At 38.1% G+C, this 18,705-nt stretch overlaps 1 protein-coding gene across 2 annotated transcripts in view; it reads right to left on the bottom strand.

Annotated features, from left to right (window-relative positions):
* TRPM3 (transient receptor potential cation channel subfamily M member 3) overlaps positions 1-17,024 on the bottom strand; it is a 996,165-nt gene extending 979,141 nt beyond the window's left edge. For both annotated transcript variants that reach the window (XM_023544757.2, XM_064291228.1), the window contains exon 1: positions 16,842-17,024. In XM_023544757.2, coding sequence (XP_023400525.2) covers positions 16,842-17,024 — 183 coding nt within the window. The remainder of the gene's footprint in view (positions 1-16,841) is intronic.
* Positions 17,025-18,705: the final 1,681 nt, after the last annotated feature.

Here is an 18,705-nt window from a genome sequence, read left to right as displayed (position 1 = left end):
AGTTGTTCCTGGTTTTAAGAATCGGCTTTTTGACTTAGTTTAATAGTATATAAGAAAGTCTTTAAACAGGTTTAAAGAGCTTTTTAAGAGTCCCTGGGTGATCCAAGTGGTTTAAGAGCTGGACTACTAACCAAAAGTTTGGTGGTTCAAATCCACCCAGAGACACCTCAGAAGACAGGCCTGGCAATCTGATTCCAAAAGTTCACAGCCTTGAAAACCTTATGGAGAGGTTCTACTCTGGACACACGGGGTTGCTATGAGTCACAACTGACTAGACAGAAAACAACATCAACAACAAACTTTTTATTAATACTGTGCCTCATTGTTTAATCCTATTTTATTCTAAGGTCATTGGCCAGAGGGAAAGTGGAATGAGAAAACACTGACTAAAAGTAGATCTTCATTTTACAACAATAAAAAAAAAAAGAAAAAAGTAGGTCTTCATCATTCTTCCAGATAAAAAGTTCCTTTTATATTCTTCACAGGAATAAAAGTAAATAGTTTTTCCAGACAGGGAAGTGACGGGTGAAGGGGGAAGAAAAAAAAAAAAAAAATGGCTCTACATTTTCTTTCATTTCCTCCACTTTTTAGGAGTATGGAGTGTGGAGCCAGGCAACTTGATTTCAAAAGTAAACACCATGGCATTGGGCAAATTACATAATATCTCTGTGCCTTAGTCTTCTCTTTGCAAAAAGGAGACAACGAAGTAGTTATGAGGGTTAAATCATTCAATATATGTCAATCTAATAGAATAATTTCTGGTGCATTGACCTCCATGTATACAACAATTATTCACACTCTCATTCCGCCCCTCAGTTTAATCTGCCCTTGGCAGCTTAAATCTGCCAATCCATATCTTCACATACCCTCAAGGCCAAACCTATGACCTCCTGCCTCCAAAAAAGAAAAGAATTGTCTACGTTGTAAAACCTAGAGTTGTTTTGGCTTCTTTGTGTCTTTCTTTAGTTGCTACAACTAGATCCTGAGAGAAGCATGGAGAATACAGGTTTGGAGTCAGAGCTAGGTTCAAATCTTTATTGCCTGCCCCTCTACTCCAGGCTTACCCTGCCCCAGCCTCACTGGCCTCTTCTTACTCCTGAAATACACTCCAGCTTCAGGATCCTTGCATTTGCTGTTCTGTCTACCCAGAATGCTCTTTTGCATATAACCACGGTTTGTTCTCTCATTCATTCTGATATCTGCCTAATAGTACCAATCGGGGGATTTTTACTCTAGCTAAAATGGCTCCCCTTCTCGTTCTTTACCTCTCTCATAGTAATCATTTTATTACATATTTATTTGCTTACTCGTATATTGGTGGTGAAGAGCTTGACAGCTGACCAAAAGGTTAGCAGTTCAAATTCACTAGCCATTCCTTGGAAACCCTATGGGGCAGTTCTACTCTGTCCTACCGGGTCGCTATGTGTTGGAATGGACTCAGCGGCAACGGGTTTGGTTTTTTTTTGTTGTTTGTGTATCTTCTATTTGCCCTCACTAGAATATATGCTCCAGAAGAACAGTAAGTGAGTAGCATAAAAATGGCACTTATTTAATCAGGTCATTGTATGGACTGGATAAGATACCACGTATCAAACATAAAACCACTATAAAGATAAACCAGCCTAACAAATTTTTTGAGCATCCAGCAAATTTTCATTTTGTCTCTTTTCTGTTGCTAACAAATGAAGAGGGTAGGCACCTTTTGTTTCTCTTGGATCCCTACCACCACTGTCATGCCCAACAATCAGTGCCCTACAGACTTAAGAATGAATGGAAACTCTTCAATGTTATGGTCACTACTTAGACTAGCAGCAAAAAGTCAGATGCCCTAACGAGAATTTAAATATACTTGGTTGTGACAATGTAGACATTTAACTTCTCCTAAGCACATGAAGATTAAATAGGAATGCTTGTGAAAAGGGATATTCTGGTTAAGTGATTTTCTTATTAATTATCAATTCCTTTTCTTTCACCCATTGTTGCTGAAAATCTCTCTTGCTGATCTTAATGTAGTTTCTTGCCTTAGTGAGTAGGAAGCATAAAACATAAATCCATCTCTCTTATGAGTGAGCTTGGTATCTTGGCTAAGGGTCATTGTTATGGACACCAATTCCCATTTGATATAATTGAAGATACAGCATACTAGCTTGACTCTAGTCTGACCGTCGAGACAAACCAAGGTAATTACTTTCTCAAACTCCAATAAAGCCTCTTATTTGTCTCAGTTTTCTAAGAGTGGATGCTCATACACAGGAAAGTGAGAGAGTGAACCCATTTAACAAGTGTCTATATTCAACTTTTATTCAAGAAATTTAAAATTTTACATGATCTTAAGATTTTATATCTTTTAACTTTTAATACGCTGAACAATTTACTTATTCTTCCAAGTTTTAAATAAATCCTGGTTATGCCATTGATGTGATATCAAATGAAATAACCACAATTTATTTAAAACTTGAAAGAATAAGAAGTCAATTATTCAGCATATTAAAAAGTGATAAAGGAAATAAAATCTTAAGGTCATGTAAATTATACTATCCTATTTTTCACTCGACAACAGTGAAAAAAGAAGTCGCGTCAATAACAAATTAGCACATTTCTCTCTTCCAATTCAATAGTTTATTCATAAAGCTAAGCTTGTTTGTAAGGCTGCTGACAATATGGTTACATTGCTTTCATTATTTAGTACTGCCTCGGCTTCACTCTCACCATCGATTTTGGCCTTTAAAGCCACCTCCAAGAACAAACCACTTTTGAGAGGAAAAAGAATTATACGAGCTTTGTTTACGCTCTTTTAATCATCTGAGTAGTAACTTAAAATCCAGCAGAGTATTGGAAAATAAATAAATAAATAAAGGATGATTGAATTTTAATTCTATCTCTACCATTTCCTAGCTGGCCTTGGTTAAAACTGATTTCAGCTCTGGAATTTTTTCTTTCTTCTGTAAATCAGGCCTCTGAATAAAACCTATCTCAGAATGGTGTTGAAATGATCACATAAGAGAACACTGAAAGTGCCTGGTATTTAGCAGATGCCAAAATAGTATCAGTTTTCTTTCCTTCCTTCTCCTCTGTCGAGGATATGAAATGCCTCCACAGTTGATGTCAAGTCGATTCCAATTCATGGTGACTCCTTGTGTGTCAGAGTAGAACTGAACTCCATAGGGTTTTCAGTGGCTGTGATCTTTCAGAAGTACATCGCCAGGCCTTCCTCCTGAGGTACCTCTGAGTGGATTCCAATGACCAACCTTTCAGTTAGTAGCCCAATGCTTAACTATTTGTGCCACCCAGGGACTCATGAAACACCTCGGTCTAGGTTATTTTCACTATGCTCTTTCATTTACTCCACATACAATTACAGTTTCCACAAGATCTGAGGAATCACTGATAAATAAAATGCCATCCTTGTCCTGAAGGAGATCCTAAACCAAAGGACTAGATTATACTCTAAGTACTTATGAGGTTATATTTGACAATCAGGCCTTTTCCCCAGGAAAAATAATGTCCAGCCTTCCAGAGGTTTTACAATATGATTTACAAACTCTGCAGTAATACAATATCCTGTGGATTACCTCATTGCTCAGATCAATACAGAACCATTGATACTCTCAGAGCAACCCGGTAGTCTGTCTCCATCAATGGTCTCAGAAGGCACCAGTACAAGGCACAGTATGGTCACAATTTTTTTTTTCCCCTTCCTTATACTGGATTTAATGGATAATGAGACAAAAGTAGGGCTTAGTCACTGCTTATCTCTGTTTCCTTCTATATTCATTTTTCAGAGTCTACTCATTTAGAGCATTTGGTCTTAATAACATGAGTTAAGTTCTTGTTTTAGTTACTGTTACCATTGCATTCTATAGTTACATCCAATAATTTGATGAACCTTTTAAACTATAAGCTCTTTTTGTAGCTGTAACCAAAACCATTCCCACTTTGTCTAAGGTCCTAGTAACTTGAATCATTATTGTTTATCTTTTAAAGGAAACTAATTTCACTAAAGGAAACCAGGGTAGGTAATACTTTTAAATGCTTAAAAACTCATACTCCATTCTCACAAAATGGCTGCCAATAATTCAGAGTACAGTAAGGAAGAGTATTTTAAAGTTTATCTTTTTGCTCAAAAATGTGTCTTTACATAGAATAGACTTTGTGATAGATGAGGGATAGCAAATGGGAATAAATCGTATTCTGAAACTGGCATCCACTCTGGGCAAGGGGTTAATGACAACAAAAGTTGGTCAGATCCAATTCTGCTACTTCTCAATAATCCTGAAGAGTTCCTTTTATCATGGACTTTAAAAACACACACACAAAGGAATAAATTGAATAGAGTTCACTCAACAATTGCCTTAAAGTTAATCACATTTACAAGTTATATCTTAATGCGTGTTGTAGGCAGAATAGCAGCCCCCAAAGATGTCCATGTTCTAATCCCTAGGATCTATGAATGTGTTATCTTAAATGGCAAAGGGAAATTAAGGTAGCAGATGTAATTAAGGTTTCTTATCAAAGGACCTTAAAACAGGGAGAGTATACTGGATTATACAGTGGGTCTAATGTAATCACAAGAGTCATTAAAAGTGGAAGAGGGAGACATAAAAGACTCAGAGGCAAATGTGACTATGGAATAATGGTCATAGAGATGCAAGATTGCTGACACTGCGGAGAGTAAGAGGGTCCTGAACCAAGGAATGTGTGTAGTCTCCAGAAGCTGGAAAAGGCAGGAAATGGACTCTCCCCTACAGGCTCCAGAAGGAACGCAGCCCTGCCAACACCTTGATTCTAGCCTGGTGAGAAATGAGTCAGACTTCTGAATTATAGAACTGGAAGATGATAAATTCGTGTTTGTTTTAAGACACCACGTTTGTGGTTTTTTTTTTTTTTTTTTTTTTAACAACATCAATAGAAAACTAATACAGATGTTGATACCTGGAAGTGAGGCACTGCTGTAACAAAAACCTAAAATTGTGGAAATAGCTTTGGAATTAAGCAATAGGCAGAAGCTGGAATAATTTTGAGGAGCATGACAGAAAAAGCTTAGACTGCCTTTACTAGAAATATGTATGTTAATGACTCTTACTGAGGACTCGGAAGTGAGGAACACGTTAGAGAAAATACATATCACTGTAAAGAATACCTAAAATCGTCATGAACAGACTGTTAATGGAAATACGGATATTAAAAGTGCTGTTGGTGAGGGCTCAGAATGAAGTTAGAGATTCGCTATTGGAAACTGGAGAAAAAGAGATCTAGTGGTAGAATTGTGTCCTGCAGTTATGCGGGAAGCAGAACTTACAAGCAATAAACTTGGATATTTAGCTGAGAAGATTAAAAAAAAAGTGTTGATAGTATGGCCTAGTTTTTCTTGCTGTATATAGTAAAATGTAAGAGAAAAGAAATAAATTGAGAGAATTGTTAAACAAAAGGGAACCTGAGCTTAATGATTTGGGAAATTCTCAGCTATCAAACTATAAAAGATGTTAAAATAAATATATTTACAGTCAGGAAAATGTGCTCTAGAGAAAAAGCCAGTGGTATGGCCGTGCAAGCTTTTTCTAATACCTAAGAAAGATCAAATGGTCAAAGCTATCCAGTCTCACAAGAGGCTCCTTGGAGATCATAGATCCCTTCAGCCATCTCAGAAGCTGAAAATAGATATGAGATTGTCAAGGAAAGACCTATGGAGGAAACTTGCCTAATGGAGTGAATCCTTGTGATATCCATGGGAGACCTACAAGGTTCTTGAGGACTGTATACTAGAAAACATACCAACTTGAACTGAAAAGGAAAAAGATGCAATGAAAGAAGGCTGTCAGGCACCCAAAATTCTACAGGCAGAAAAATGGCTTATAAAACTACTCAGCTACAAACAGGCGCTACTTTTAATGAAAAAGAAAGGCTGACTCAAGAGGGAGGAAACTTGAGCCACGATAGATTATTTCCAGGCTTGAAACCTAATGGAGTGTGCCCAACTGGATTTCTAAATTTCTTGGGAGCAGTGACTTTTTTTCTTTGCATTTTTTCCCCTTTTTACGTTGGATTACCTACAATTGTTATATCTGCTCTGCTATTGTATTTTGGGGAGCAGATAACTTGTTAAGTCTTGAGTTTTACAGGTTCACAAATGGAAAGAAATTTTGCCCCAGGATGGATTATACCCAGAGCCTCACCCATGTATAATTTAGATGAGATTTGGGAATTCTGAGCTGATGAAATTTAGACGAGCTTTTGGACTTGGAACTGATGCGGTAATGGGATGAGTTCTTTCAGAACCTTGGGGAGGGGTGAGTGTATTTTTTACAGGAGGTAGACATCTTTGGGGCTTAGGATAACCATGGTAGACAGACTAGGCCCCCAAAATGTCCATGTCCTAATCCCCAGAACCTGGGCATATGCTAGGTTCATGAGAAGGGGGAATTAAGGTTGCACATGAAATTAAGGTTGCTAATTAGCTGACCTTAAAATAGGGGAATTATCCTGGATTATACAAGTGATCTCAATGTAATTGCAAGCATCTTCCAAAGTGGAAGAGACAGAAGAGAGAGTGAAAGAAAGTGATGTGATGATAAAAGTAGGGTCAGGGACATGCAACATTGCTGGCCTTAAAATGGGGTAGAGGGCCACAAGCCAAGGAATGCAGGTGGCCTCTAAGAGATGAAAAAAGCAAGGAATTGGATTGACCCCTAGAACCTCCAGAAAGGAACACAACCCTATCAACATTTTGATTTTAGCCCAGTGAGACCAATATTGGACTTCTGAACTAAAGAACAGTCAGATAATAAATTTGTGTTGTTTTAAGCCACAAAATTTGTGGTAAGCTTATTCTAGCAACAATAGAAAACTAACACAATGCTCAACTTGTTTTTTTAACATCTGGAGAGCAAAAAAACTTTAATACAAAAACAGTTTGACAATGTGTTTTTTACATATCTTAGCCTTATGGCATTTTAATTGGCCTCCGCAAAAAATGGGCCAAATTATTTTTCAATAGTTAATTGAACACAATGACCCGATTGAACACAATGACCCAATTAAAATCTAAAGTCTGACAGTAAACAGATCAATGCTACCACACAGCTCCCATTCTTATTAGTTCAACTTTTTAAAAACCGTTTCTGTCAAGTATTTCTATCTTTGCTATATGAATTATAACCCAGGGTAAGCAAATAGTTGAGAGAAATTCCTGTTTATAAAATATTCCAACTAAAAGTTGAAAAATTGATAGAAGTATAACATCACCATTTTGTATATCATAAAAAAATAATGGATCTAAGCCAGGGCCAAATCCAACCCATTGCCTGTTTTTCTCAGCCTGTGAGCTAAAGACAGTATCTATAATTTTCAAGTGATTGAAAAATACCAAGAATAGTATCTTCCTAGCACATAAAAATTATATAAAATTCAAAGTTCAGTGTTTATAATTAGATTTTTGTTGGAACATAGTTTTTCCCCTACATCTATCTATTGCCTATAGCTGCTTTCATTCTATAACACAGTTGAGTATTTCTGAGAGGCCTTATGGACCACAAGCTTAAAATATTTATAATGTGGCCCTTTGCAGAAAAAGTCTGCTGATCCCGTACCTACGTGATGATAATCAATGGTAGCTAATAGCCCACCATAAGAGACAGGCAAATACCTCTGAAGTATCCTTGCTAAATATCAAGTTAAAACAGATCAAAACCCCTGGTCAAACTACCAGCTCATAGGAAATACAATGGAAAGAACATGTAAAATGACACCATTGGAATAGATTCATCAAAACATAGAATATGGGAAATTCTACAACCAAAAACCAAACCTAGTGCCATCGAGTTGATTCCAACTCACAGCGACCCCATAGGACAGAGTAAAACTGCCCCATAGAGCTTCCAAGGAGCGCCTGGCGGATACGAACTGCCGACCATTTGGTTGGCAGTCGTGGCACTTAAACTCTACGCCACCAGGGTTTCTGGGAAATTCTATAGGACAAATAAATTTTTCTGGCCAAAAATTTTCAAGAAAAAAAAGATCAGAAGGAAGGATCTATAGATTAAAAAAGACAAATAACTGTGTTGTCAACTGCCACTGGATTCTGATTCAAACAAACCAAGAGGAAAATGGATTTATGAGATGATCAGAGAAGTGTGATCCTAACTTGACATTTGTGGGCATTAAGAGGTTATTGTTCATTTGTTTAAATGTGATAATACTATTGTGCTTTTATTATAATAAAGGAGTCTTTATCTGGGAGATATTTTTTGGATGAAGTGATATGATATTGGGGATTTGCTTTTTTAAAAAACCTAGTGGGGAAGGAAGAAATGGGAAATAGGAGTAGAGAAGAATTTGTTAGGAGTTGGTAATTGATGAAGCTGGATTATGGGTTCATGGGGGAAATTATATTATTCCCTCCACTTTTGTATATACTTAAATTTTTTCCATAAAATAAGTATTTATAAAAGCATTCTTTCCAAAGGCCTTGAGGTCCATGAAGAGAATAATTTTATAGCCATAATTTAAAAACATGAAAGACTCAATAATACTAAAAGCAAAGAATATTCCATATTTTGGTATAGTATAAATTATACATCTTACCTCCAAAAATGTCAATTTCAACTTCGGTAAAAACATAGAATAATGGAAATTTCAAGGACCAGCATCTGCTGTAGAAGACAATTATCTTAGGGAAGACAAGCTGATTTTACTTCTAAAGCCCTTTCAAAACCATAAACCTAATACAATCATTAGCTTTATATTACATTTAGCTATAACCAACAACATCTGAATTTCAGAAGAATTAATGAATTAATGTGGGCAGCAGCTACACATATCAACACACTGAGCCTTCAAAGTTCATCCTGGGAGCTGGTATTTCCATTCTCATCGTATGATGAAGGAACTCAGACACAAAAAGATGAAGTTGCATAGCCAGCTGATAACATCAAATGGCTCCAAATCAAGTCTGCCCGATTGGAGCATCAGTACAGTGGTAAAGCAGCAAGGCAGCACCACTCCTCTTGAGTCCCTTGCAAATTATGGCTCAGTTCAGAGGTTACGATGAAAACAAGCTTACGTTCTCCGCTCCAAAACACAGCTTTGAAACCGGTTCTTCCCGGTTCAGTCATGGCCAACAAAGCAAAACCAACAGACCCAAATTTGTAAAATATGGGTGTACCAAAACATAACTGGAATGGGAAAAATTATGGGCCTACACCATGATAGAAGCTTAATATCTCTCTTCAGAAACATGGAACTGAATCAACAGTAATGGGCTTGGGATTTTGGGTAGGAAACCCAGGCAGTGTGCACGTTGCACAGCAACCAAATCTCTTGACTGGCAGAATCCAAAACAAGGGCCCCCTAGTCAAAGATGGCGGCTGCCGGCGCTGCTTTTGAATGTGTCTCTTTCTCCACAAGCCTGGGAAAAATCCAATCTCCCCCGTCAGGCTCCTGAAAGAGATCGCTATGCCTCTTCTGAGTCTCCCATTTAAAGGCTTCCACCTGTAATTTTTCCCATTCCGATACTGTTCCACTGCACCTGATTTTTAAAATCAAGTCTGTTCAGATTTCACTTCCGTCAGCCATCACAGAACTGATTCAAACTGGTTCAAAGCCTTGGTCTAAAGCAACTCTAGTGAAGGAGAAGCGCTGGTCCTTATGTCTTTCAAAGAGCAAAGTCAGCTCCTGAGTTTATATCCCGTCAAAAGTACTTGCAAGTTAAGAACCAAAGAGACAGTGTTGTTCATAGCAATGTTTGTAATAGCAATAAACAAATTAAATGTTAATGTCAGTAGGGAAATTTAATAAACTACCATTGTATGTGGTAAATATGCACTAGAATAAGTACTGGAATAATATGCGCTATCTATGTGTAGCAACTTGATGTATCTCAAAAAATAGCATTGTTGAGTGAAAAAAAAGCTAACTGTAAAAGAATACCATTAACGGTTTTCACATAAAATATTTTAAGTACAGAGAACCGCACTATTAAATACTTGTTTGTGAGTCCATAAACAGGTAGTAGAGGTAGTTTTTTTAAAGAACCATTTGAGAAGAATAAACCTCAATTTCAGAATATTTCTTGCATTTAGAGAAGGAATATAGGGAAAGGGAAGGGAATATTTTAGCTGTATCTATAACATTTCTTTAAAAAATAAAGAGAATAGAGGAAAGTTTTAACATTTGTTTAATATGTGTGATGACAATATGAAATCTATAATATTTTCTATTATTTTTGTATATTTGAGAGTATCCACTTTTTAAAAAATAATTTTTTTTTCTTTATAAAGAACATTTGAATGAATCTTAAACTCTATGAAAAAGAAGGAATTCTCCTAAATAGAAATGGTAAGGAAAAAGACTTAGAAATACAATCCGCTAATAATTGGCAGAGCCTGGATTCCAGTCCAAGTCTGCTCAGTTCCAGAGCCACTATATTTTGTTCTCTAAAAGCAACTCAAATCCTTCATGGAACTCCCAAAGTTCTATGACCTGCATTTAACTCAACTGGGCTGCTTAGGGAACTCTTATTTGATAGAGTCTCTCTAATCTCACTGTTATAAAAGTCCATTCCCAAGGAAGTCCTAGGAAATTCAAGCTTTGGGGAAAGCAAAAACCTAGCTGGTCATTACCACGACTGTGTGTCCCCTTTGGTGTGAGGCCATTTTGTGGTGGAAGTTCTCGTATGTAAACTGCATTTCTAATGAGTATGCAATCCCATTCACACTGAGTACATAAATTGGCAGCTTATCATGCCAATTCTAAACTTAGGTAACAGTCTACAGGACAACTTAAATAGTAATTTCCAACTTTTTGAAATCTGAGAGATTCCTACATCCCTTGAGATATTTGGAGAGGTGAAAGAGAACAAAACAAAATTTCAGCAATCTCTGAATTAACAAGGGTTTCCATGAAAATACTTATTTTCTAGCATGAGAACTTGTGAGCTAATTCACCAACAGACTAAATATGTACTAAGTAAATCCTACAAAAGAAATCAACAATCAGGTCAGTTTTCACCAAGCAAGTCTATGAAGACAGAGAGGGCAGAGCCAGAACTTAGCATGATGAAAAATGGGCCTTCAACTCAAAGAATCCCACCTCCTCCAAATACGTTGTCTATTTTCATTGCTGTTCTTTCCTATTAATTTAAACCCTCCCTCTTGAGTAGTTCTTTCACCCAGTAAACAAACATGCTCAGATCACTCCCATATTGCCAAAACTATTTTTCTGTCTCTAGCTATTTCCATCTCTTTCTCTTTGTAGCCAAGAACCTAAAGTTCACCTTATGTTAATTAGAAGGTATTTTTATTAATACAATATTTGGTCAATTCATTTATTAAACAAACATTTTAGTGTTTACTATGTGCCAGGCACTGTTCAAGACACCTGGGTATGTGAGTGAATGAAACAAAAATCCTATCATTGCAGAGATTACATTCTAGCTGCAGTAAATAATGGGATTCCTTTAATAGGAAGTCAGAGAATAGGTAATAACATATGTAATAAGCTTAGAAGAGTACCTGGCACACAGCAAATGTTATATAAATGGCTGCTATTAGTAGTAGTAGTATTTCTCTGCCTTCCCTCCCATTTACCGCATTCAGGCATCTACCCTCAGAAATCAGTTAAAATGACCCTTGAGAAGGTATTCTTGCTATCTTTCCTAGTTGCCAAATCCTGGTAACTCTTCTTCTCCCTCTTCTTTGGAGACTCAGACACCATGTCTAGGAAGCTCATTGACTCAACCTTTAGTCCAATACACTCTGACCATAAAGGTAGGCTAGGCTATTTCACTTTGCATGTCTCTGTCTTATATTAAATCATAAATCCTGTTAGGGAAGCTATCTCGTAGCTACCACAGCACTTGACACTCCTAGGTGCTCAACAACTGTTAGATGAATGAAAGTTTCTTTAAATGTTGCTCTTTGTAATCTTATCATTTTTGCTCTACCACTTCTTTAGCTTTGCAAATAAAGAACAAAAAGTAACACACAGATCATCACAGCTGGTCTAACCAAATTAATAGAATGTTTTGCTATTTTTATAAATGATTTTTAATGATTCAACTGTTTTTAAAGATCTCAGTAAATAATGGCAGGAGGAACTGTTCTAATATATTTGAGGATAATTGAAAATAAATTTAAAACCTCACCATATAAGAATATTTTATTCCTTAAAATATAAATATTTCAATTCCTCATTTCCTACCTTATATATTCATGGTCCTCAAATATAAAACAAAGCCAAAATTTTTAAATTCACTAAAATCAATAAGAAAAAGCTTATTAGTTTTCTATTAATTACTAGAAAAAGATAACATCAGAAATGCTTATACAAAATGGACCACTATCAGAAAATGGCTTTTTTTTCCCTTTCAAAAAAAAAAAAAAATCACAGTAAAAGAAAATACATCTGTATTCCTGAAAGATACAACATTGTCCCCTTTTTATTTTTTTTTAACACGAGTAAAAGGCAGTGGACAAAAATCAACCTGTCAAGTAATGGTTTATTCAGTAATGGACCAGCACTGCAGGAGATTCGCTCTGTCTTCACCAGGAGAGCCCTTTGTGCAAGAAGAACAAACTATTAAGGGTTTAACGATGCTGCAATAGCATACTAGACACTGAAAAAGGAAACATGAATTCTTTTCACCAAGTGCAGTTGTTTCTACCACAGCCACCACGGGATCGACCATCCACAATCCTCAAATGGGCAGTTGGTTGGGAGATGACTTTTTCTGACTTTAGCCCTGCCTTTTACTCAGCTTTTCCTCATTTATCTTCAGACCTTGAAATATCTAGCTTCTGGCAGGAACAATCAGAAGTCACCAACTAGGCCCAGTAAGGGTAAATCAGAGTCAGGCAAGAGTACTAAGTTGTAATTAAGTTTGTTAGTGGAATGCCCCTGCATGCATAGATCTCTAACAGTTGTGGGAAGAATAAATGTGATAACCAGATGAGACGGACTTGACTATGCAGCACTGCTGTGTCTATACACTCTCAGTTGCCCACTTGTCTGCACAAGTTGTCATAGTCTGTGGTTGGCACCTGCTGATAAGGGTAATTACAGCATTAGTGGAAGCAGGCATGCTATCTTAGGTTGAAAAACAACTCTAATTACAACTCCATCATTTCACTCCCTCAGAGCTGTTTTTTTTTTTTTTCTTCCTTTTACACAGAGCTTACTCAGAGATTAAATTAAATCTTCACCTATCTGAAAAAAAAGTTTTTAAATAGTTGTCAGATTAAGGGAGGGAATCACCTTTTAAGATTAAAAATACATACATGATGAGGTACACACTTGCTCAATCACCTGTCTGTAGATTTCCATGCACTTCAGTGTGAATAGAATTGAAAATAGGAATAAGACCAATATTTCAAAGAGTAATATGGAATTCAGATCTTATAAAATGTAGACAAGAAATTTCAAATGATTTTTATGCCTACTGATTAATTTAACAAAGACATTATTTAAAACATTAATATCCAGAAACTGGATTTAATATCTAACATTCAACTATAGAACTTCCACACCAGTAAAACTACAAAATTGATGTAAAAATCCTTAACATTCACTAAGAAACATTGCTCTTTAGGTTAAAAAATAATCTATGACACAAACTAAGGGAGTAACAAGTTCCAAAGAATGGGTATTATTAAATCCTACTTTACTGTTTTCAGAATTTTATGAGTTTGGGTATAATTTGAGTATTGTAAGTTACTGGATTGTATCAAAGCAACATGGATTTATAGAGCTTCAACTGTAAACCATGGAGCCTAAAAATAAGGAGAAAGCGGTGTTTCTTGAATTACAGGAGAAAAAATCTTTTCAAATCAACAAGGATTTGTTAGACAGCCCAGGATTGTAGTCCAGAGCTTGAGACCAGGCCATCTAACTATCACTGTTAGCACTTAGAACAGTGGCCCCTTTCCTCCAACTACTGCACAGGGCAGTGCTGTTTCTGCCTGAAGTTAGAACAGAAGCTGACCCCAGAGAGCTTTGCAGGAATGGCATACTCTGATCCACCTTGGGTCTGCCATAGTCCATGAAGAACATCAGAAGGCCATTTTTGAGTACCAAAGGGATTGCCAGAAATGTAACTTTTTTGTCTAATATTGCCATGAAAATCATGGAGAGGAAGCCTAACTTCTAAAATATCCCATCAAATTTGATGCCAAGCAGGTAGAAAATCTAATTACCAAGGCTGACTCACGCAGGTCTCCCCTATACTTCCTACACAAAAACACTGACTCAGATGACAGTAAGTTACATCTGGCTAATCAAGAATAAGGCAGACCTCTCCCCTTGCTAAGGAAAATCTCTTCCATTATCTATGACGCATGTATGCTTTGTTGTTAGTGCAAATGAAAAATAATACAATCATTCCCACTGGGAACAGAGTCATAGATTGGATCTCTCTGGGAATAACTTTAACTAGAAGTCATTTCTAAACTCTAAAGCAGAAAAGAGTAACAAAAAAAAGGCCACACTAATATACCAACTACACAATCATTTTACATTCTCAAAAAGATGTGTTAGTATTAACTGAATTTTTCCATTTTTTATCTGTTTTGTTTTCAAAGGAAAAAGTAAAATCGTCATGATTGTTATCAAGATGGATGCCACAATATTTCTGAATATAATGCAAAATTAATAATATCACCAATATTTATTCATTAGAATAAACAAAGGCAGCATTCATCATATTAACTGCTTTAATTACCTCATAATCTCTAGAATTTAAGGTTTGTTTGTTTTACATTAAATACAAGGAAAGCTGCAAATAGCATCAGTTCACATTAAAAGGGGGTAAAATTCACACCTTGAAGATTAAAAACTTTTTATAAATCATGTCTACAGCAAGTATTATTATTCTCATCTTCCTGTTGGTATAAATAAATTGGGTGTCTGACTCACAAATGGACTCAGAAGTCTTTGTTAACAACTAATGGAAACAAACCTTGGTTAAGAACTGTCCCACCTCTAAGATTTACAATATCTCATTACCTTTGTTAAAAAATATTCTGATAATTAACATCATAGCTAGGAGCACTTATGATTAGATTTTCAGGACAAAAATCTATTATCAAACTCACCATGCAATGTGAGAATACATGCAGCTTTTTGCCTTAACTGGTTTTTAACCAAATTACTAATGTTCAATTAACAAGTACTACAGAGAAATATAGCACTGTCACCACCCTTAGTAAGCAAGAGGTCACAGTTACTTTTCCAGATGTCTTTTGGTTGTCATGGTATTCCTCTATGCCCTCTTTCACACATTTTTATTCTAGGTAACAAATCTGCAAGCAATCTAGCCTACTTATAACAGTTTTATGCAGATTATATATGTCCCTGATAGGCTCAGCACACACCTGTTGAACAGAATCAAAGCGGCAACATAAGAAGTTACTCAGGATGATGCTTGGACTTTTTATTAGAAAAGGGATAAAATAAATTATCCAGTCACCTGTAATTGATAGAAACCAGAATGCCATCTATTTTATTTTTCTACATAATCTCAGAAAAAAGGCCTATCTTCAGAAGACTATTCTCTTAAAAAGTACACATTTTTAGACAAATATTTCAACCTCTGAAATAAAACTAGTTGCATTTTAAGTGCATTATATCCATATCTAGATCAAAAACTAACCCACAAAACACATGAAATATTACAGGAAAATATTTCTAATTTAATAACATTTTATGCCTAGTAGTTCTTGTGAACAAACAAAAAAGCTCCAAAAACTTAAACTGTTTATATTTCATTCTGCTGAAGTGTTTGTTGTTTTAAACATCCCACTTCTTAGAGACTCATTTTTAATCCCTCAAATCAGGATCTCTCAAAAACAAGAGCAGGATAACATTATTCATGCTATGGGATACAATGCGTATGCACCATTCTTTCTTTTTAGTTCATTCAATTTTCTGTACTATGCAATGTTTGATGTCAAACCCTCTGGATGTGAAATGCAAGTATACACCACACACACTTTGATTTTCTTAATGATTTCTCAGAAGTTAAAGTGGTGTACCCTCCTTTCCTATGAGCAACAGGAGGGCTCCACACGCACTTGGAGAATAGAGTTCTCTCCCTCTCAGCTGAAAGAAATCAGCTAATATTTAAACACTAAAAATGCAAATACAGCTAAAGTTTTTATCAACTGCACTTCTTCATACACACACGATGCCTATATTAATTTCACTTGAGTGCTTTTATTGCACTAATTAGACACTGAAGAGGAGCTGACACATGGGAAAACTGTTTCCTGAACGCTGCATATGTTAAATAGTAGGATTAAAAGCACCTGGGATATTCTCGCTATTCTGTGCATACAAATGACATTCTGCAAAACAATTAAACGCACCAATTAAAATATTGGGGGTGTAGGATGGAAAGAGCAAGTGTTAAGAGAGTAAAAATATGGCATACCCTTCCTATTCCGCCCTCATTCAGCAGATTCCGAGTACCCTCCAACAAGCTGCACAAACAGACCCTCGGGGACATATGAATCACAACAATATACTCGACAACATCTCACACGCTCTGTTAATTAAAAAACTCTAATGATCTGACAGCTATCCCCTCGCCTCTCGAACGTGTTTTTCAAAGAGACCAGAGACTTTAGGAGCCTACACTGATTGCGAAGAGGGACGTCTTTTCTTCTAGCCCCTCCTCACACTCCCCAACACTTGGTTTCAAGAGAAGCGACTCCACAAGTTCCCTGGCTCGAGCCCCTAAGGAGGCAAGTTCAGCACCATGGAAAGGGCTCGAGCCTCGCGCAGTGGGAGAGAGAAGGCGAGATCAAGGGGCTAAGAAGGCGAGATCAAGGGGCTCTCGCCCTGCCACTCACCGGCGTCTGCTGCGAAGGGAGTCCCGAGCGTTTGGTGGACCCCTGCTTGGAACTTAACCTTTTCCACGACTCGGCAAACCTGCCCCGGCTGGCGCTCCGGCTGCGCCTGCGGCTCTCCGTGCTGTCTTCGCGGTCCGAGCAGCCCCGCTCCATTTCCACCGCATCCTTCCACTTCTTCCCCATGCTGAATTCCCGTCGCTCGGCGGGGGAAACACCCCAGGGCCAAAAGCCCTTGCTCGCGCCTCTTGCCGCCGTGTCTCACTCCAGACTGCGCGCAGCTGGTTTCTGTTGGCGCCGCCTTTGCCTCCGCTGGCTCCTGCGACAGCCCGGCGCTCGGTTACCGCCGCCGCCACCAGGCTGCGCTTGCGCCGGCGATTGGCTGAACTGTGGGCTGAGGCTGCCAGCGCCACCTGCGCCTGAGCGAGCTTCCTTTTGCGCCCCTAAATTGCTCTGCACCCGGCAGCGGCCGCGTTCCCTGGAGGTGGAGGTGGGGGTGGGGAGCGCACGGCCCACGCCTGGTACTATTGATGCCTCGCATGGAAGCTCCCTACAGACACGCCACCCTGCTCAGTTCTCCAGGTCCATTCCACTCCAAGCTACCGGTGGAATTCTGGAGTGGCCACTCTGCGTGGGGGGAGACCCCAGCTGACTTGGAGAGAAACAGAAAGCTTGCAACTTCGTCCTCCTTCCTTTTCTTTTTATTCCCTTTCTCTTTTTTGCAACCACCATCTCTTAAGTATCCTCGAGAATGGATAACCATCTGGTTGTCAGGCACCACACTAATTCTTTCTCACGCGTGCTCATTCGAGCTGTTCTCAAACCTGGCTGCAAATTGCAATCACCTGAGTAGTTTTAAAATACGCTGATATTGCTTGGAGTCTGTTTTGACCCGGCCGTGGCCTGGGAATCGGGATATATAAAAGCTGCGCAGGTGATTCTTAACTGCTAAAACCACAAGCAACTTGAAGCACCTATCCTATGAGTGTAGGGCCGAGAAGGGTTGGTACTTCATAAATCCACTCATGTCTCTTCTTGGTGGGTTGCCTATTTCGTTTTCCCTTTCAGTCCCGGGGCATCGGGGTGGATACAGCAGTTAGCCAGTGAGTGGTATGAGATGGGTTTACGGTTGAGCTCCCTCAGCTGCATATATTCTGTGACGGTTCTCCCTGCTTCATCTGTGCCACACACCCACCTTGACCTTGCTCATGTATCTGCCTTCTGCTCATTAGAGGGAAAGCCTCTAAAGAAACCCTGCTGAGCTGTATGTCAGTAATCTTACCAGGCTGAGCTGGCCTCACGTTCAGGCATTTCCTTAATCAGGTGGGAGAGAGCTACTGGGGGCATGACAAATTTGCAAATACTGAAGAAATGACCTTACTCTTTTCTAAAGGGAGCAAAACCTACAACCAATTCTAGTTGAAAAGGGCTGTCTGGTTGCTTATCTGTTGCAATGGCAACAAAAGTATTTTTCATTGCTTTCTGAGATGGCGCCTTTTCCCTCCTATTTGAATGCCATGAGGTCCTCCCTAGAGGAAGAGGTGAAGGGGGATTAAGGGAGAAGAGAGAGTGAAAAACACTGTAGGAAGAATGGTGGTGTGCCACGAGTTGTGAAAATCATAACCTGTAAACAGTCGGTTGGATTAAGCAGAGGTTTTTAACTGGCAAGTTTGATAATCAAATACACAGCTCTAATATCCCACACCTCTAAAATTGCACAGCTGTGCACCTATGTATACAACCCAAAACCCCAGGATAGAGTAGAACTGCCCCCATGGGATTCCCAAGGGTGTAATCTTTACAAAAGCAGACTGCCCCATCTTTCTTCCTCAGAGTGGCTGGTGGATTTGAACTGCAACCTTTCAGT

Source organism: Loxodonta africana, chromosome 9 (genome assembly GCF_030014295.1).
Source record: "Loxodonta africana isolate mLoxAfr1 chromosome 9, mLoxAfr1.hap2, whole genome shotgun sequence".
Classification (NCBI taxonomy): Eukaryota; Metazoa; Chordata; class Mammalia; order Proboscidea; family Elephantidae; genus Loxodonta; species Loxodonta africana.
The sequence above is the reverse complement of the archived record's forward strand: the minus strand, read 5'-3'. Positions and strand labels throughout refer to the sequence as shown.